This window comes from Neovison vison, chromosome 12 (genome assembly GCF_020171115.1).
Source record: "Neovison vison isolate M4711 chromosome 12, ASM_NN_V1, whole genome shotgun sequence".
NCBI lineage: Eukaryota > Metazoa > Chordata > Mammalia > Carnivora > Mustelidae > Neogale > Neogale vison.
Genome location: NC_058102.1, coordinates 69359135 through 69381020, shown reverse-complemented (window position 1 = coordinate 69381020; position 21886 = coordinate 69359135). Strand labels below are relative to the sequence as shown.

Below are 21886 nucleotides of genomic sequence, written 5' to 3'. Positions count from 1 at the left end.
TTGCAAATGTTGTGATTAAAGAAATCTGGCTTAGGGCCACAAAGTGTTCTTATATTTGTGGCTGAATAAGATTTTTTTAAAAGATTTTATTTATTTATTTGACACACAGAGAGAGATCACAAGTAGGCAAAGAGGCAGTCAGAGAGAGAGAGGGAGAAGCAAGCTCCCTGCTGAGCAGAGAGCCTGATGTGGGGCTCAATCACAGGACCCTGAGAGCATGACCTGAGCTGAAGGCAGAGGCTTAACCCACTGAGCCATACAGGCACCCCTGAAAACGAAATTTCTAATGGTTGCACACACCTCTGAAAGAGGTGAGACATTTAACAAGAGACATATGTGATGTACCCCATTGTCTAAACTCTGCACTCACTATCCTGTTAGAGTTGTTTTGGAAGATGAGAGATTTGGCCTAGAGCTTAGTTAGCTTTTCCTCTATCATACAGAATTTTGTAAGTCTTCTTACATTTTGTTTCCTCTGTAACTGATTAAGTACTACACCATAGGTAGTTATAAAAGTTCAATTCCCACATTTCAGTGTTATTTTGGGAGATGCTACATTGGTAATTCTGACAACAATCATTTCTCAGATGACCTCTAAGAACAAATATTTTAAAAATGAACTTATCAGTAAATGCAGGACATGTAGGTACAAAATAACTAGCTTTAAATTGGGTATATTCAATACTAGAGGTCATTTAAAAAAATTAGAAAACCCATGCTCATGTTTTTATTGATAGAATGATTCATACTAGTAGTAAAAATAGAGACTTGTAGGTTTTTTTTGTTTGTTTTTTTTTGGTTATTTTTTTTTGTTTTTGTTTTTCTTTTTGGGGGTAGCGAGGGAATTGTAGTTTTTATTCAATGTCTTCACAGGCATTTCCAAAAAACACAATTCTCTAGCAATTCTTGTCTCAAAGGTTAGTAAAAGAGTTCTAAAGAAATTGTCAATTGCCTTAACATGTTAAGTTCTGAAATCTCAACCATGTCTTATATGACAGAGATCTGTCCAGGTGAATTTTTGCATTATTCAAGGACTGTACTTTATAAAACTGGGGTTAAGAAAATAGTTGTACATTATAGTTAATTAATTTTAGAATATATTCTAAATCAATGGAATCAACTGGAATCAATTCTAGTTACAGCTACTTAAAATAAGATGTTTTGAAACAAGAGGCCAAGTACTCTATCATTATCCTCTAAATCTCAGATCCTCCTCTCATTTGTGCCATTCTTACTGTGTTTGATTCTTCATTTTATCTTCCGGCTCATGAAGTTCACTCTGCAGGGCCACCGAAGTTTTCTGACTGGCTTGCATGCCTTTTATCTTGGCTAGGAGAAAATTCTCTTTTCTTTCCTGGGGAAACAAGTCATGATACTAGTAATAAATATAGCTGAAGTTCAAGGTAGATATTTTTTTTTTAAGTGACCTCAGCTGTTAATCTAACTACCTCAAGCCATCTGCCAGATCTAATAATTTCTTTCCCAAGCTGGTGCCAGAACCATGTTTCTAAAGTAAGTATGTAAGCACTGACATAGCCAATACTAGTACTGGTTAATCATATTATGCATATCAAGGTGAAGGTGTGTGGCCTTCACTGGAAGCAACTCAAGAAACAAGGTGGCAACCCAGCACAGATACCTTTATGACTATAACCTTCACATCTGGCCAACACTGCCTGTTAGAACACTGTGAGGTAATGTCTCCATGGTTATAAAGTTCCAGTCTCTGAGCAATTATGTTGACACTGCACCTGCTTTGTAGTTTGCAGACATTAAATATGGTAACTTGTTTTTAGGAGAGGCAGACAAATTTTGCCACCTAATATTCAATAATCTATTTTGGATTTATGAGGCTCAAAGCTAGTATGTAAATATTTGGAGCTTTAGTCACTGTTTTTAATTGTTTTTTTTTTTATTTTTGTTTTGTTCTGACAAATGCTCTTTGAATACATGGAAATAGCCAAGTAGCAGTAACAGAAAACTTGTGTACTTTTCAGGCAGAAAGAAAGCTATTGGTATAAGTAGTGAAATCAAAGCCAGGAGATTTACATTCTTCTAGTTATGCCAGCAGTATATGATTTAGAAGAAATCAGTTGGTTCAGATTCTAACCTTGAATAAAAGATTCACACTTAATATTTTATGGTAATGATGGTATAAGAATAAAATTAACACTGTACACAGTTATAATATATATTAGCAATATGATTACTGGATGAGTAAATTCATTCAATAAATATTTAAATGAACATCTATTCTGTACCAAGAACCAGACAGATACTATGAATAAATAGTTCTTGCTTCAAGGAATAATGATAAGATATCTTCCAATAAGAATTAGAAAATGGCTTCCATCATGGAATGATGAGCATTATTTAATAAAAAGGACAATGAGCAAAGTAACTGTTTTAATAAGAGAAAATGATTTCTTGGGGACCCTGTGAAATAGTGGCATAGGAGGATCCTAAACTCACCTTGTCACACAGATACTCTTACATAACAACCACATCAATATAACTAACCCAGAAAATGATCTGAAGACTGGCATAACAGACTCACTACAGTTAACTGTAGAAAGGAGGCCACATGAGAAAATGGTGAAAGGATGAAGCCCCAGCTGGGAAAAAACCTAACTTGAGAGTCTAACCACAAAGACTGGAGGGACACCACAAACAGAGGAAAGGGAGAGGAACATGTCCCACACCAGGCATCCTAGACATGCAGGACCTACACTGGGAAGATGAGTCCTCATAACATTTGGTTTTGAAAATCAGAGAGCTTGACTTTGTGAGTTTTTTTTTTACTTTGTGAGGTTTTTTTTCCCCCAGATTTTATTTATTTATTTGACAGACAGAGATCACAAATAGGCAGAGAGGCAGGCAAAGAGAGAGAGGAAGGGAAACAGGCTCCCTGCTGAGCAGAGAGGACCCTGGGATCATGACCTGAGTCGAAGGCAGAAGCTTTAACCCAGTGAACCACCCAGGTGCCCCAACTTTGTGAGTTTTTTACAGTCATTGCGGCTTAACACTAGGAACTTTTAAAAATTAGTGGGATCAGCTCCAGGAGGGCCAGAGGGTGAGAGAAAATAGTCTCTACCCTTAAAGAGACAGCACACACATAACACTGCCAAGATAGAGCATATAAGTAGCAGTTTGAAAAGCACCTGGATATTTATTTATTAATCTCAAAATGTGTGCTAGAGGGGCAGAAATCTTTAAGAAATTTCTCTAAGAACAAAAGAGCTGGTGGGCACCCTTCCCCCATTTATACCCAGCCTAGATACCCAGACATATGTGGGAATAAACATGAACACTTGCTACTTAGCCCAGGTTTCATTCTGCAAGCAGATGGGCACTTTTTCTAACACCTGTGTGCTCTACCTCCACATTCTCCTGCACACCGTCCCATTCAACCTGCCTCAATCCTTCCAAAGCTACACCTGATGCATTTTATTCTGCAAGCAGCCCTGACAGTGGCTAGCACCACTCCAAAGTGACACTTGCTCTGGTGAGAAGGGAAGATAATCACATACACACCAGTTCCACTGAAGCCCCAGAAATGGGCTGGGGGAGAAATATGATGTGACTGCTGGCTCAGCCCCCCAACAAAAACCTCACAGGGGGCAGCACAAAGAGAGGGCTCTGTAACTGGGGGCTGGGAGTGGTCACTACAACCCAAAAAGACAGACTCAGGACAGATATCTGGCCTGATAGCAAGTCTCATTCTCCCCGCCCACCACCACCAAAAAAAAAAAAGAAAGAAAGAAAGAAAAGAAAAGAAGGGGCGCCTGGGTGGCTCAGTGGGTTAAAGCCCCTGCCTTCGGCTCAGGTCATGATCCCAGGGTCCTGGGATTGAGCCCTGCATCGAGCTCTCTGCTCAGCAGGGAGCCTGCTTCCTCCTCTCTCTCTCTGCCTGCCTCTCTGCCTACTTGAGATCTCTGTCAAATAAATAAATAAAATCTTAAAAAAAGAAAAGAAAAGAAAAGCCACTCAGGAGACAATGCAGGGACAGTGTCCTGCAGGTCTGCAGGTAGGTGTGGCCACAATTCATAGTTCTGGCAAACAGGATGATGGCATGCATCTGGTCTGACACAACTACAAGCCTAAAGTCACCCCAGACTGGGCCTATAATAGTACAGATGCCGAATCCTGCTCACAAGAAAGATGGCTTTGCAACTGATTGGACTGAAGGGAAATGTGGCTCAACCACAATGGAAGTGTGCATGCAACAAACATAGGAGACATCTCTCAAGTGCCAGGTTCTGGTGAACAAGGAACATTGCACTATGGGGCACAACAGGAACTCTTCTTCATAGGTTTGCTACTTTTAAGATCAGGAGATGTAGTTGGCTTTCTTAATACATAGAAACAAACACAGAGAATTAGACAAAGTGAGACAGAGGAATATATCCCAAAGGAAAGATCAGGACAAAATCACAACAAAATGATTTGGAGACGAGCAAGATGCTTCTTAAAGAATTCAAAGTACTAGTCATAAAGATACTAATTGGATGTGAGAAAAGACTGGAGGATCTCAGTGAGATCTTAAACAAAGAGAAAATATAGTAAAAAAGAACCAATCAATGATGTAGAATTCAACTGCTAAAATTAAAAGTACACTGGAGGGAATCAATAGTAGAGCAGAAAAGGCAGAAAAATGAATCAGTGAGCTGGAAGACAGAATAATAGAAAGCAAAGAAACTGAAAAACAAAAAGAAAAAGGTACAATAAAAAATAAGAATACATTAAGGAAACTCAGTGACTTCATCAAAGATAGTAAAATTCACATAACAGGGATCCCCGAAATAGAAAATAGAGAAAGGGGGGCAGAAAATTAATTTGAAGAAATGAGAGCTGAAAACCTCCCTAATCTGGGGAAGGAAATAGACATCCAGATCTAGAGGCACAGAAAACCCAGGGATGTCCAACACTGAGACACATAATATTCACAATGGCAAAAAGTAATGGCAAAGAGAGACTCTTAAAGGCAACAACAAAAAAAGAAAACAGTTGCATACAAGGGAAACCCAATAAAGCTATCTGCTGATTTTTTTCAGCAGAATTTTCATAAGCCAGATGTTTGGCATGATATATTCAAAGTGCTAAAAGGAAAAAGCCTGAAACCAAAAACGCTCTATCCAGCAATGCTATCATTCAGAATAGAAGGAGAGATAAAAGTTTCTCAGACAAACAAAACTGGAAGGAGTTCATCACCACTAAATCAGCCATGTAAGAAATGTTAAAGGGAATTCTTTGAGTGGAAAGAATAATAAAATTATAAAAGGAAAAAATTTCGCAGGTACATGTGAACAATAATACAAGTAGTAGATTAGTTACTTATAAAACCAGTATAGTTAAACTACAGAAACAGTACAGGCATATCTATAAAAATCAGTCAAGGACTAACCAAAATAAAAGATGTAAAGTATGACATCATATATACAAATGTGGGAGGAGAGAGTAAAAATGTAGTACTTCTAGAATGGATTCAAACTTATGCAACCATCATCCTAATAGAGACTGCTATATGTATAGGATATTATATACCAGCCTAATAATAATCACAAATAGAAAACTGTAAAAGATACGCAAAGAAGAAAAGAAACAAATCCAGGTATATCACTAAAGAAAGCAATCAAACCAAAAGGGAAGAAAACAAGAAAATAAAGGAAGAGAGAAGAACTACAAAAACTACCATAAAACAAGCAACAAAATGGCAAAAACTACATACCTATCAGTAATTACATTGAATGTAAATGGACTAAATGCTCACATCAAGACATAGGATGACAGAATAGATAAAAAAACAAGCCCTATCTATATGCTGCCTATATGTGACTCACTTCTAACCTAAAGATGCATGCAAATTGAAAGTGCGGGGATGAAAAAACAATTATCAGGGGAGCCTGGGTGGCTCAGTGGGTTAAAGCCTCTGCCTTCACCTCAGGTCATGATCCCAGAGTCTTGGCATCGAGCCCTGCATTGGGCTGTCTGCTCAGAGGGGAGCCTGCTTTCTCCTCTCTCTCTCTCTCTGCCTGCATCTCTCTGCCTTCTTGTGATCTATGTCTGTCAAATAAATAAATAAAATCTTTAAAAAATTATCATCCAAATAGAAATGAAAACAAAACCAAAAAGAAACAAAAACAAACAAGTGAAAAGAAACTTGGAAATATTGACAAAATAGACTTTAAAACAAACACTGTAACAAGAGACAAAGAAGGATACTACCTAATGATAAAAGGAATAATCCAAAAAGAAAATATAACAATTGTAAATATTTATGCACTCAACATGGAAGCATCCAGCTACATAAAGCACCTATTAACAGACATAAAGGGAGTAATCTTTAGAAATACAATAATAGTAAAGGACTTTATCACCCCACTTACATCAATGGCTAGATCATCTAGATGGAAAAATCAACAAGGAAAGAGTGGCTTTAAATGACACATGGGACCAAATGGTTCTAACAGATATATTCAGAACATTTCATCCAAGCACAGCGTAATACACAGTTTTTTTTTCAAGTGCACATGGAAAATTCTCTAGAATAGACTGCATGTTGGGCCACAAAACAAATCTTAAAAAATTCAAAAAGATTGATATCGTATCATGCATCTTTTCTGATCATAATGATATGAAACTAGAAATCGAACACACACACACACACACACACACACTCACATATCTGGAAGAACACAAATACATGGAGGGTAAAGAACATGGGGTCCCAGACAATGAATGGTTCAACCAAGAAATTAAAGATGAAATTAAAAAATATATGGAGACAAATGAAAATGAAATATTTGGGATGCAGTAAAAGCTATTCAGAGAAGGACAATTCAGCAATACAAGCCTGTGTCAGGAAACAAGAAAAATCTCAAATAAACAACCTAACCTTACACCTAAAAAAGATACAAAAGGACAACCAAACCCAAAGTTAACAGAAGGAAGAACCTAATAAAGATTAGAGTAAAAATAAGTGAAATAGAGACTAAGAAAGCAAAAGAACAGAGGAAGAGAAGTCAAGGTGGCAGAGAAGTAGCAGGCTGAGACGACATCAGGTAGCAGGAGATCAGCTAGATAACTTATCTAACCATTGCGAACACCTACAAATCCAACGGGAAATAGAAGAGAAGAGCAACAATTCTAGAAACAGAAAATCAATCACTTTCTGAAAGGTAGCACCTGTGGAGAAGTGAATCCAAAGTGACGGGAAGATAGACTGCGGGGGGATGGGCTGGCTCCCAGCAAGCAGCGGAGCAATGGAGCACAAAATTGGGACTTTTTAAAGTCCGCTCCATGGAGGGACATTGCTCCAGAAGCTAAAACCGGGGGGAAGCCCACACGGGGTCAGCATAACCCCAGGTCCTGTGGGGTCACAGAAGGACCAGGGGTATCTGAGTGTTGCAGACTTTGCAGGTATTAGAGCAGGGAAGCTGGCTATAGTAACAAAGTCTAGGAATGAGCTCTCAGCTCGGGGTTACCTTGAACTGGTCGCAGGCTGGGTGAGCTTGGAGCGTGGCCGGAGGCCACAAAGACGGAAGTGACTGGGCGCTTTTCTCCAATTGCGAGCAATTGAGCGCTTTCCTCCAAGTGCGACCAGAGGCCAGGGAGACAGGGGCGGTTGGGCGCTTTTCTCTGAAGGCACACTGAGGAGCAGGACCCTGAGCTCTCAGCTCCTCCGGGCCAGAGACTGGGAGGCCGCCATCTTCATTCTCGTCCTCTGGAACTTTACAGAAAGCACTCAGGGAACAAAAGCTTCTGAAAGCAAACCTGAGCGGATTAGTTAGCCTGGCCCCTGGTAAGGGCGGTGCAACTCCTCCTGGGGCAAAGAAACTTGAGAATCAATACAAAGGCCCCTCCCCCAGAAGATCAACAAGAAACCCAGCCAAGACCAACTTCACTTACCAAGGAGAACAGCGGAATTCCAGAGGATGAGAAAGCAAATCTTATCTGGACAAAATGACAAGGCAGAAAAACTCACTACAAAAAAAAGAACAAGAGGCACTACTGAGGGCTGGGGACCTAATCAATACAGACATTGGTAATATGACAGAACTAGAGTTCAGAATCATGATTCTCAAGGTTCAGCCGGACTTGAAAAAGGCATAGAAGATATTAGAGAAACCCTCTCTGGAGAGATAAAGCCCTTTCTAGAGAAATAAAAGAACTAAAATCTAACCAAGTTGAAATCAAAAAAGCTATTAATGAGGTGCAATCAAAAATGGAAGCTCTTACTGCTAGCATAAATGAGGCAGAAGACAGAATTAGTGATATAGAAGACCAAATGATGGGGAATAAAGATGCTGAGAAAGAGAGAGACAAACAACTACTGGACCATGAGGGGAGAATTCAAGAGATAAGTGATATCATAAGATGAAGCAATATTAGAATAATTGGGATCCCAGAAGAAGAAGAAAGAGAGAGGGGAGCAAAAGGTCTATTGGAGAGAGTGATTGTAGAGAATTTCCCTAATATGGCAAAGGGAACAAACATCAAAATCCAGGAGATGCTAAGAATGCCCCTCAAAATCAATAAAAATAGGTCTACACCTTGTCACCTGATAGTAAAATTTACAAGTCTTAGCAACAAAGAGAAAATCCTGAAAGCAGCCCGGGAAAAGAAATCCATGACATACAAGGGTGAAAATAATTAGATTGGCAGCGGACCTATCCACAGAGACATGGCAGGCCAGAAAGAACTGGCATGATATATTCAGAGCACTAAATGAGAAAAACATGCAGCCAAGAATACTATATCCAGTTAGGCTATCATTGAAAATAGAAGGAGAGATAAAAAGCTTTCAGGACAAACAAAAACTGAAAGAATTTGCAAACACCAAACCAGCCCTATAGGAAATACTGAAAGGGGTCCTCTAAGCAAAGAGAGACCCTAAAAGTAGTAGATCAGAAAGAAACAGAGACAATATATAGTAACAGTCACCTTACAGGCAATACAATGGCACTAAATTCATATCTCTCAATAGTTACCCTGAATGTTAATGGGCTAACTGCCCCAATCAAAAGACACAGGGTAGGGTCCCTGGGTGGCTCAGTGGGTTAAGCCGCTGCCTTTGGCTCAGGTCATGATCTCAGTGTCCTGGGATCGAGTCCCGTATCGGGCTCTCTGCTCAGCAGGGAGCCTGCTTCCTCCTCTCTCTCTCTTCCTGCCTCTCTGCCTACTTGTGATCTCTCTCTGTCAAATAAATAGATAAAATCTTAAAAAAAAAAGACACAGGGTATCAGAATAGATAAAAAAACAAGACCCATCAATATGCTGCCTACAAGAAACTCATTTTAGACCCAATGACACCTCCAGAATTAAAGTAAGGGGGTGGAAAAAAATTTACCATGCTAATGGACATCAGAAGAAAGCTGGGGTGACAATCCTTAGATCAATTAGATTTTAAGCCAAAGACTATAAAAAGAGATGAAGAAGGACACTGTATCATACTCAAAGGGTATGTCCAACAAGAAGACCTAACAATTTTAAATATCTATGCCCCTAACATGGGAGCAGACAACTATATGAACCAATTAATAACAAAATCAAAGAAATACATTGACAATAATACAATAATAGTAGGAGACTTTACCACTCCCCTCACTGAAATGGACAGATCATCTAAGTAAAAGATCAATAAGGAAATAAAGGCCTTAAATGACACACTGGACCAGAAGGACATCACAGATATATTCAGAACATTCCATCCCAAAGCAACAGAATATACATTCTTCTCTAGTGCACATGGAACATTCTCCAGAATAGACCACATCCTGGGTCATAAATCAGGTCTCAGGCGGTATCAAAAGATTGGATCATTCCCTGCATATTTTCAGACCACAATGCTCTGAAGCTAGAACTCAATTACAAGAGGAAAGTTGGTAAGAACCCAAATACATGGAGACTAAACAGCATCCTTCTAAAGAATGAATGGGTCAACCAGGAAATTAAAGAAGAATTGAAAAAATTCATGGAAACAAATGATAATGAAAACACAACAGTTCAAAATCTGTGGGACACAACAAAGGCAGTCCTGAGAGGAAAATATATAGCGATACAAGACTTTCTCAAGAAACAAGAAAGGTCTCAAATACACAACTTAACCCTCCACCATAAGGAGCTGGAGAAAGAACAAAGAAAGCCTAAACCCAGCAGGAGAAGAGAAATCATAAAGATCAGAGCAGAAATCAATATAACAGAAAAAAAAAAAAAAACCACAACAGAACAAATAAACGAAACCAGGAGCTGGTTCTTTGAAAGAATTAGTAAGATTGACATCCCCCTGGCCAGCCTTATCAAAAGGAAAAGAGAAAGGACCCAGATAAATAAAATCATGAACGAAAGAGGAGAGATCACAACTAACACCAAAGAAATACAAACAATTATAAGAACACACTATGAGCAACTCTACATCAACAAATTTGACAATCTGGAAGAAATGGATAAATTTCTAGAGAAATATAAACTACCACAACTGAATCAGGAAGAAATACACTTGATCTTAGCCAAAAGGCCGAGGAAGAAATAGAAAACCTGAACAGACCCATAACCAGTAAGGAGATTGAAACAGTCATCAAAAATCTCCAAACAAATAAAAGTCCAGGGCCAGACAGCTTCCTAGGGGAATTCTACCAAACATTTAAAGAAGAATGAATTCCTATTCTCTTGAAACTGTTCCAAAAAATAGAAATGGAAGGAAAACTTCCAAACTCATTTTATGAGGCCATCATTACCTTCATCCCAAAACCAGACAAGGATCTCATCAAAAAAGAGAATTACAGACCAATATCCGTGAGGAACACAGATGCAAAAATTCTCACCAAAATACTGGCCAATAGGATCCAACATTACAGGAAAAGGATTATTCACCATGACTAAGTGAGATTTATTCCAGGGCTGCAAGGTTGATTCAACATCCACAAATCAATCAATATGATACAATACATTAACAAAAGAAAGAATAAGAACCATATGATACTCTCAATAGATGCTGAAAAAGCATTTGACAAAGCGCAGCATCTTCCCGATTAAAACTCTTCAAAGTGTAGGGATAGAGGGCACATACCTCAATATTATCAAAGCCATCTATGAAAAACCCACTGCAAATATCATTCTCAATGGAGAAAAACTGAAAGCTTTTCTGCTAAGGTCAGGAACACAGCAAGGATGTTTGTTATCACCACTGCTGTTCAACATAGTACTAGAAGTCCTAGCCTCAACAATCAGACAACAAAAAGAAATTAAAGGCATCCAAATCGTCAAAGAAGAAGTCAAACTATCACTCTTTGCAGATGATATGATACTGTATGTGGAAAACCCAAAAGGCTCCACTCCAAAACTGCTAGAACTTGTACAGGAATTCAGTAAAGTGTCAGGTTATAAAGTCAATGCACAGAAATCAGTTGCATTTCTTTACACTAACAACAAGACAGAAGAAAGAAAAATTAAGGAGTCAGTCCCATTTACAATTGCATCCAAAACTATAAGATACCTAGGAATAAACCAAACCAAAGAAGCAAAGAATCTACACTCAGAAAACTATAAAGTACTCATGAAAGAAATTGAGGAAGACACAAAGAAATGGTAAAATGTTCCATGCTCATGGATTGGAAGAACAAATATTGTGAAAATGTCTATGCTACCTAAAACAATATACACATTTAATGCAATCCCTATCAAAGTTCCATCAGTTTTTTTTTCAAAGAAATAGAACAAACAATCCTAAAATTTATATGGAACCAGAAAGACCTCGAATAGCCAAAGGAATATTGAAAAAGAAAGCCAAAGTTGGTGGCATCACAATTCTGGACTTCAAGCTCTATTACAAAGCGGTCATCATCAAGACAGTATGGTACTGGCACAAAAACAGACACATAGATCAATGGAACAGAATAGAGAGCCCAGAAATAGACCTTCAACTCTGTGGTCAACTAATCTTCAACAAAGCAGGAAGGAATGTCCAATGGAAAAAAGACAGCCTCTTCAACAAATGGTGCTGGGAAAATTGGACAGCCACATGCAGAAAAATGAAAGTGGACTATTTCCTTACACCACACATGAAAATAGACTCAAAATGGATGAAGGACCTCAATGTGAGAAAGGAATCCATCAAAATCCTTGAGGAGAACATAGGCAACAACCTCTTTGACCTCAACCGCAGCAACTTCTTCCTAGGAACATCGCCAAAGACAAGAGAAGCAAGGGCAAAAATGAACTATTGGGATTTCATCAAGATCAAAAGCTTTTGCACAGCAAAGGAAACAGTTAATGAAACCAAAAGACAACTGACAGAATGGGAGAAGATATTTGCAAATGACATATCAGATAAAGGACTAGTATCCAAAATCTATAAAGAGCTTAGCAAATTCAACACCCAAAGAACAAAGAATCCAATCAAGAAATGGGCAGAGGACATGAACAGACATTTCTGCAAAGAAGACATCCAGATGGCCAACAGACACATGAAAAAGTGCTCCACATCACTCAGCATCAGGGAAATACAAATCAAAACCACAATGAGATACCACCTCATACCAGTCAGAATGGCTAAAATTAACAAGTCATGAAATGACAGATGCTGGCGAGGATGCGGAGAGAGGGGAACCCTCTGACACTGTTGGTGGGAATGCAAGCTGGTGCAACCACTCTGGAAAACAGTGTGGAGGGTCCTCAAAAAACTGAAAATAGAGCTACCCTATGACTCAGCAATTGCACTACTGGGTATGTATCCTAAACATACAAACGTGGTGGTCCGAAGGGGCATGTGCACCCAAATGTTTATAGCAGCAATGTCCATAATAGCCAAACTATGGAAAGAACCTAGATGTCCATCAACAGATGAATGGATAAAGAAGAGGTGGTATATATACACAATGGAATACTATGGAGCCATCAAAAGAAATGAAATCTTGCCATTTGCGATGATGTGGATGGAACTAGAGGGTATTGTGCTTAGCGAAATAAGTCAATAGGAGAAAGACAACTATCATACGATCTCCCTGATACGAGGAAGTTGAGATTTAATGTGTGGGGGGGTTGGGGGGTAGGAAAATAAAAAAATGAAAGAAGGTGGGATTGGGAGGGAGACAAACCATAAAAGACTCAATCTTCAAAAACAGACTGAGGGTTGCTGGGGGGAGGGGGGATGGGAGAGGGTGATGGGGATCTGGACATTGGGGAGGGTATGTGCTATGATGAGTGCTGTAAAATGTATAAACCTGGCGATTCACAGACCTGTACCCCTGGGGATAGAAATACATTATATGTATATTAAAAAAATAAATTAATTAATCAAAAAAAAAAGAAAGCAAAAGAACAGATTAATAAAACCAGGAATAGGTTCTTTAAAATGATCAATAAAATAGAAAAATCTTTAGCTGATTCATCAAAAAAGGAAAAAGGGAGGATTCAAAATCAGAAATGAAAGAAGAGAAATAAAATGGACATCATAGAAATTATAAAGTATTATTAAAGAATATTATGAAAAATAATTTGCCAGCAATTTGGACTACTTAGAAGAAATGGATAAATTCCTAGAAACATACAGTTCCCAAAATTGAATCAGGAACAAATAGCAAATCTGAACAGACTAATTACTAGTAATGAAATTAAATCAGGAACCAAAATGTCCCAACAAAAGTGCATGCCCAGATGGCTTCACAGGTGAATTTTACCAAACATTTAAATGAAAGTTAATAACTATTCTTTTCAAACTATTCCAAAAAATAAAAGAGGAAGGAAACCATTCAAATTCATTCTGAGGCCAGCATTTCCATGGTAACAAAACCAGATAAAAACACTACAGAAGAGAAAAAACTACAGGCCAGTATCTGTGATGAAGACAGATGCAATGATCCTCAACATATTTAGCAAACTGAATCTAACAATACATTGAAAAAATTATTCACAATGAACAAGTGGAATTTATTTCAGGAATTCAAGTGTTTTTCAATATTCACAAATCAATGTGATACATCACATTAAAAAAAGGATAAAAACCATATGTTCATCTCAATAGGTGCAGAAAAAGCATTTGACAAAGTACAACATCCATTCATGACACAAACCAACTTATATAAGTCAATACCAAAACCCCACAAATAATCCAGTTAAAAATGGTCAGAAGACATGAAGACATTTCTCCCAAGAAGATATATGGATGGCTTACAGACACATGAAAAGATGCTCAAAATCACCAATCATCAGAGAAATTCAAATCAAAACCATAATAAAATACCACCTTAAACTTGTCAGAACAGCTAAAATAAAAAACACAAAAAAACAACAGGTGTTCACAAGGATGTATAGAAAAAGGAACCCTGTGTATTGTTAGTGGGAATACAAACTGGTGCAGCAACGTTGGAAAACAGGATGGAGGTTCCTCAAAAAATTAAAAATGGAATTACCATATCATTCAGTAATTCCACCTCTGGCTTTTTACCCCCCCAAAACAAAAGCAATAATTTGAAAAGATATATGCACCCTGTCTTCACTGTAGCATTACTTACAATAGCCAAGATATGGAAGTAACCCAAGTTCCATCAACATATAAAATATAAGTGGATAAAGAAGGGGTAGTGCGTGCATGTGTGTGTGCATGTGTGTGTGTGTGTATACACACATATATAATGGAATACATATACTAAATAATGGAATGTATATAATATATAATGAATTATATAATATATAATAATGGAATAGATAAATCCATATAATGGACTGTTGCTTAGCCATAAAAATAATGAAGTCTTACCATTTGTAAGAACAACATGAATGGATCTAGAAGATGTAGTGCTAAGTGAAGTAAGTCAGAAAAAGGCAAATACCATATGATTTCACTCATATGTGGAATTTAAGAAACGAAACAAAGAAAGAAAAGAGAAACAAACAAACAAATAAAAAAACCCAGATTCTTAAATATGGAGAACAAACTGGGGGTTGTCAGAGGACAGGTGGGTTGGGTAATGGGTAAAACAGGTGAAGGGGATTAAGAGTACACTTAATTAAGAGAGCACTGATTAATGTATAGAATTGTTGAATCACTGTATTATACACTAAGTGCAAACCAATATAACACTGCATATTAATTATACTTCAATTTTAAAAATGAGTAAAAAAAGGTCAAGAAGTATACTACATAATGAAAGAAGCAAGCTAGAGGAAGGCAAACATTTGGCTATATTCTCCCTATTTTAAAAAGGAAGCAAAATCCTTTTAGGATTGTGGGCCAATTGTGTAAACATAGCACAGAGATTTAAAAATTTATAATCATGCTTAGAAAATAAGTAAAAATATATTTATTATTTCTTGCCACTATTCTAGTTTCCTTACCTATCTGGATGGTATCCTAGCTGTTGGAATTTGCTGTACTTGAATTACATATATCCATGAAGTCATTATGACCTCATTTGTTTTATCAACTTATTCACATTTTCCATCATAGTATAGGAAAACAAAATTCCATCAACTGAGAAAAACTTTGAAAAGTTTTAAATTTGTGAATGTTCTAACAGTCATCTCCCATGTAGGATTTTTTCTTGTTTCTTTTTCTAAAATTATAGCATATATGCAACTAAAATCTATTTCCTTTTTTTCAGCTACTCAAACTAAGTCAGTGGTTCTCAGTAGGGGACGGATCGAACCACTGAAGGCATTTCCTAAATGTGAAGGGAAAGTCACAGTAGTCATGACGATTTGGTGGGGGTGTTCCTGCATTTAGCAGACAGGAGCCAGAAATGCTACGCTATCTGAAATGTGGCAAATAATTTTCCCACATACTACATAAATTTCCAAACATTCATACATTGACAAATAGCTTATAATTATCTGAGTGTAATGTCCAATTCCATATTACATATAAATATCAAATATTTTGCACACTTTAAATATATACCAAAATTTCCAGGAAGTAACTACTTGTTGTTCACACTGAGGGAAGGGTGTATCTTGGTTTGTACAGGACTTTTCTGAGAGTTGTTTGTCAGTTTAGAAAAATCACATTATCAATGGTAATACCATTTGGTGTATTCATGTGGTTTATATAACTTACATGACAATAGGTAAGAGCAGCAGCAACAACAACAAAATCAACCTGATATTTCATAATACTAGGGAATAATTATTAAATGTTTAAGGTGTGTTTGATATTATGATTGTATTCTTTAAGGAGAATCCTTATTGTTTAGACATACATACTGAAGCATTTTTAGATAAAATTAGATGATGTGTGGATTTGCTTCAAAATAATACAAAGTATAGGGAATGGATGGAGATGTAGATGAAAAAGGTCATGATTTATAACTGTTGAAGCTGGGTAATGGGTACTTGGAGGTTTTTTGTACATTATGTCTATTTCTTCTTTAAATCATTGGATTTTTTTCCATAGTAAAAAGGCTAGAGAGAAATTTCATTTTGGCATCAGTAGACTTTAAACATCAATAATATCATCATCATGGCTGTCTCTAGCTTGGAAGGATAGGGTCAAGCAAGAGCTGAAAGACAAAACAAACACCTGCTGTTCATGAGATACAATAGTCTTTTTTTAATTTAAATTCAATTAGCCAACATATAGTACATCATTAGTTTTTGATGTAGCATTCAATGATTCATTAATTACATATAACACCCAGTGCTCATCATATCACATTCCCTCCTTAATGCCCTTCACCAAGTTACCCCATACCCCACCCATCTCCCCTTCCGCAACCCTCAGTTTGTTTCCCAGAGTAAAGAGTCTCTCTCTGATTTCTTCCCATTCAGCTTTCCCTCCCTTCCCCTATGATCCTCTTCACTATTTCTGATGTTCCACATGTGAGTGAAATCATATAATTGTCCTTCTCCGATTGATTTATTTCACTTAGTATAATCTCTTCCAATTCCATCCAGGCTGATATAAATGGTAGGTATTCATCCCTTCTAATGGTTGAGTGTAATTTCACTGTATACATGAAACACATATTCTTTATTCATTCATCCAGGGAAGGACATCTCAGCTTCTTCCACAGTTTGGCTATTTGGACATTGCTGCTATGAACGTTGGGGCGCAGGTGCCCCTTCTTTTCACTACATCTGTATGTTTAGGGTAAATACTAAGTAGTGCAATTGCTGGGCCATAGGGTAGCTCTATTTTTAATTTCTTGGGGAAACTCCATACTGTTTTTCAGAGTGGCTGTACCGGTTTGCATTGCCACCAACAGTGTAAGAAAGTTCCCCTTTCTCCATATCACTTCAAACCAAAAGCACATACCCTCCCCAATGTCCATAACCCTACCCCCCTTCTCCCAACCCCCCTCCCCCCAGCAACCCACAGTTTGTTTCGTGAGATTAAGAGTCACTTATGGTTTGTCTCCCTCCCTATCCCATCTTGTTTCATGGATTCTTCTCCTACCCACTTAAGCCCCCATGTTGCATCACCACTCCCTCATATCAGGGAGATCATATGATAGTTGTCTTTCTCCGCTTGACTTATTTCGCTAAGCATGATACGCTGTAGTTCCATCCATGTTGTCGCAAATGGCAAGATTTCGTTTCTTTTGATGGCTGCATAGTATTCCATTGTGTATATATACCACATCTTCTTGATCCATTCATCTGTTGATGGACATCTAGGTTCTCTCCATATCCTCGCAAACATTTGTTGTTTCCTGCCTTGTTAATTTTAGCCATTCTAACTTGTGTGAGATGGTATCTCATTGTGGTTTTGATTTGAATTTTCCCTGATGAAAAGTGACACCGAACATTTCCTCATGTGTCTGTTGGCCATTATCTTCTTTGGACAAGCATCTGTTCATATCTTCTTTCCATTTTTCGACTGCATTATTTATTTTTTGGGTGTTGAGTTTGACAAGTTCTTTATAGATCTTGGATACCAGCCCTTTAATTGCAATGTCATTTGCAAATATCTCCTCCCATTCTGTGGATTGCCTCTTTGTTTTATTGACTATTTCTTTTGCTGTGCGGAAGCTTTTTATTTTGATGAAGTACCAAAAGTTCATTTTTGCTTTTGTTTCCCTTGTTTTTGGTAACGTGTCATGAAAGAAGTTGCTTTGGCAGAGGTCAAAGGGGTTACTGCCTATGTTATCCTCTAGGATTTTGATGGATTCCTATCCCACATTGAGGTCTTTCATCCATTTTGAGTTTATCTTTGTGTATGGTGTAAGAGGATGGTCCATTGTCATTCCTCTCCCTGTGGCTGTTCAATTTTCCCAGCACCCATTATTGAAGAGACTGTCTTTTTTTCTTTTCTTTTCTTTTTTTAAAAAATTTTAAAAGATTTTATTCATTTACTTGACAGAGAGAGGGAATGCAAGCAAGGCAAGACTAAGAGGGAGAAGCAGGCTTCCCACCGAACAGGGAGCCCGATGTAGGGCTCAATCCCAGGACTCTAAGATCATGACTTGAGCTGAAGGCAGACGTTTAATGACTGAGCCACCCAGGTGCCCTGAGACTGTCTTTTTCCCATTGGATATTCTTCCTTCTTTGTCAAAGATTATTTGACCATAGCGTCAAGTGTTGATTTCTGGGCTCTCTATTGTGTTCCATTGTTCTACGTATCTGTTTTTGTGCCAGTACCATGCTGCCTTGATGATCACAGCTTTGTAATATAGCTTGAAGTCAAGCATTGTGATGCCCCCAACTTTGGTTTTCTTTTTCAACATTCCCCTGGCTATTTCTGGTTCCATACAAATTTTAGAATTGTTTGTTTCAGCTCTGTGAAAAATGTTGATGGTATTTGATAGGGATTTCTTTGAAAGTGTAGATTTCTCTGGGAAGGATAGACATTTTAGCAATGTTTATTATTCCAGTCCATGAGCATGGAATGTTTTTCCATCTCTTTGTGTCTTCCTCAATTTCTTTCATAAACATTCTGTAGTTTCTAGAGTACAGATCCTTTACCTCTTTGGTTAGGTTTATTCTTAGGTATTTTATGGCTTTTGGTACAATTGTAAATGGGATTGATTTCTTGACTTTTCTTTCTTTGGTCACATTGTTAGTGTATAGAAAAGTGATTTCTGTGCATTGATTTTGTATCCTGCCATGTTACTGAATTGTTATATAATTCAAGCAATTTTGAAGTGGGGTTTGGGGTTTTCCACATAAACTATCATGTAATCTGTTGAGAGAGGGAGTTTGACTTCTTTGCCAATTTGGATGCCTTTTATTTCTTTTTGTTCTCTGATTGCTGAGGCTAGGACTTCTAGTACTATATTGAACAATAATGGTGAGAGTGCACATCCCTGTTGTGCTCCTGACCTTAATGGAAAAGCTCTCAGCTTTTCCCCGTTAAAAGTGATATTTGCTGTGGGCTTTTCATAGATGGCTTTTATCCTACTGAAGTATGTCCCCTCTATCCCTATTTATTGATTGAAGAGTTTCAATCAATAAAGGATGCGGTATTTTGTCAAATGCTTTTTCTGCATCAGTTGAAAGGATCATATGGTTCTTGTCTTTTCTTTTATTAATGTAATCTATCACATTGACTGACTTGCAGATGTTGAACCATGTTTGCAGCCCAGGAATAAATCCCACTTGGTTGTGGTGAATAATTCTTTTAATGTACTGTTGGGTCCTATTGGATAGTAGCTTGGTGAGAATTTTTGCATCCATATTTATCAGGGATACTGATTTGTAATTCTCCTTTTTGATGGAGCCTTTGGTTTGGTGATCAAGGTAATGCTGGATTCATAGAACAAGTTTGGAAGTTTTCCTTCCATTTCTATTTTTTGAAAGAGTTGCAGTAGAATATGTAAATTTTTCTTTAAATATTTGGTGGATTTCCCATGGGAAGCTACCTGTCTTTGGACTCATTTTTGGGGGGAGGTTTTTGATTACTGCTTTAATTTCCTTGTTGGTTATGCACCTGTTCAGATTTTCTATTTTCTCCTGTTTCAGTTTTGGTAGTTTCCAGGAACACATCCATTTCTTCCGAATTGTCTAATTTGTTGGCATATATTTGTTAATAATAGGTACTTATAATTATTTGTATTTCTTCAGTGTTGGTTGTGACTTCTCCCCTTTCATTCATGATTTTATTAATCTGGGTCCTTTCTCTTCTCTTTTAGATAAGTTTGGCCAGAGGTTTATTGATCTTATTAATTTTTTGAGAGAACTAGCTTCTAGTTTTGTCGATCAATTCTACTGTTCTTCTAGTTTCTATTTTGTTGATTTCTGTGCTCATCTTTATTATTTCTCTCCTCATGCTTGGTTTAGGCTTTATTTGCTGTTCTTTCTGTAGGTTTTTAGGTGTAAGATTAGCTTCTGTATTGGGGATTTTTCTAATTTTTTGAGAGAGTCTTGTATACCAATGTACTTCCAACTTAAAACAGCCTTTGCTGTAAAGAGGTTTTGAATCTCTTTAGTTTTCATGAATTTTTAAAAATTCTTAATTTCCTGGTTGACCCATTCATTCTTTAGTAGGATGTTCTTTAATCTCCAAGTGTTGGAGTTCCTTCCAAATTTTCTCTTGTGATTGAGTTCAAGTTTCAAAGCATTGCGTTCTGAATGTATGCAGGGAATAATCTCAATCTTTTGGTATAGATTGAGACCTGATTTGTGACCTAGGATATGATTTATTCTGGAGAAAGTTCCACGTGCCCTTGAGAAGAATGTGTATTGTGTTGCTTTAGGATGGAGAGCTCTGAACATATTTGTGAAGTCCATCTGGTCCAGTGTGTCATTCAAACCCCTTGTTTCTTTGTTGATCTTCTGCTTAGATGATCTGTCCATTGCTGTGAGTAGGGTGTTAAAGTCGCCTACTACTATTGTATTATTATCAATGTGTTTCTTTAATTTTGGTATTTATTGGTTTATATAATCGGCTGCTCCCAGGTTAGGGGCATAAATATTTACAATTGTTAGATCTTCTTGCTGGATAGAACCAGTATACCTTTATATCATAACTTTAAGTATGATATAATGTCCTTCCTCATCTCTTATTAGTATTTGGCTTAAAATCTAATTTGACTGATATAAGGATTGCCACCCCAGCTTTCTCTTGATGTCTGTTAGTATGATAAATGATTTTCTACCCCATCACATTCAATCTGGAGGTGTCTTTGCATCTAAAATGAGTCTCTTGCAGACAGCATATTGTTTTCTTTTTTTTAAATCCAATCTGATACCCTGTCTTTTGATTGGTGCATTTAACCCATTTACATTCAGTGTAACTATCAGAGATATAAATTTAGTGCCATTGTATCACCTGTAAAGTCCTTGTTTCTGTAGACTGTCTATGTTTCTTTTTGGTATATGTTATTTTTCGGTTCTCTCTTTGCTTACAGGATCCCCCTTAATATTTCTTGTAGGGCTGGCTTAATATTCACATATTCTTTCAGTTTCTGTCTGTCCTGGAAGCTCTTTATCTCTCCTTGTATTTTTTTTTTATATTTTTAAAAAGATTTTATTTATTTATCTGATAGAGATAGAAATCATACAAGCAGGGGGAGTGACAGGCAGAGAGAGGGAGAAGGAGAAGCAGACTTCCCACAGAGTAGGAAGTCCAACGTGGGGCTTGATCCCTGGACCCTGGGATTGTGACCTGAGCTGAAGGCAGACACTTAATGACTGAGTCACCCAGGTGCCCATTTCCTTGCATTCTTAATGAGAGCCTTGCTGGATAAAGAATTCTTGGCTGCATGTTCTTCCCATTAATATCCTGAATATATCATGTCAACCCTTTTTGGCCTTCCAGGCTTTTATGTATAGGTCTGATATTAAATCTCATGTTCCTCCCTCTGTACATAAGGAATCTCCTATCTTGAGCTGCTCTCAGGATAGCCTCTTTTCCTCTAAAATGTTCAAGTTTCACTACTATATGTTGATGTATTGATCTATTTTTATTGATTTTGGGGCTGATATTCTCTACCTCTTGTACATGAATGCTTGT

General features: G+C 37.5%; 1 protein-coding gene across 6 annotated transcripts in view; it reads right to left on the bottom strand.

Annotated features, from left to right (window-relative positions):
- Positions 1–21886, bottom strand: part of LMNTD1 (lamin tail domain containing 1) — a 486089-nt gene that overhangs the window by 59970 nt on the left and 404233 nt on the right. For 5 of the 6 annotated variants that reach the window (XM_044228390.1, XM_044228387.1, XM_044228388.1 and 2 more), the window contains one exon: positions 1236–1354. The exons of the other annotated variant lie outside the window; for it this stretch is intronic. In XM_044228390.1, coding sequence (XP_044084325.1) covers positions 1236–1315 — 80 coding nt within the window. In that variant the 5' untranslated portion in view covers positions 1316–1354. The remainder of the gene's footprint in view (positions 1–1235; positions 1355–21886) is intronic. 6 annotated transcript variants of the gene reach the window in all.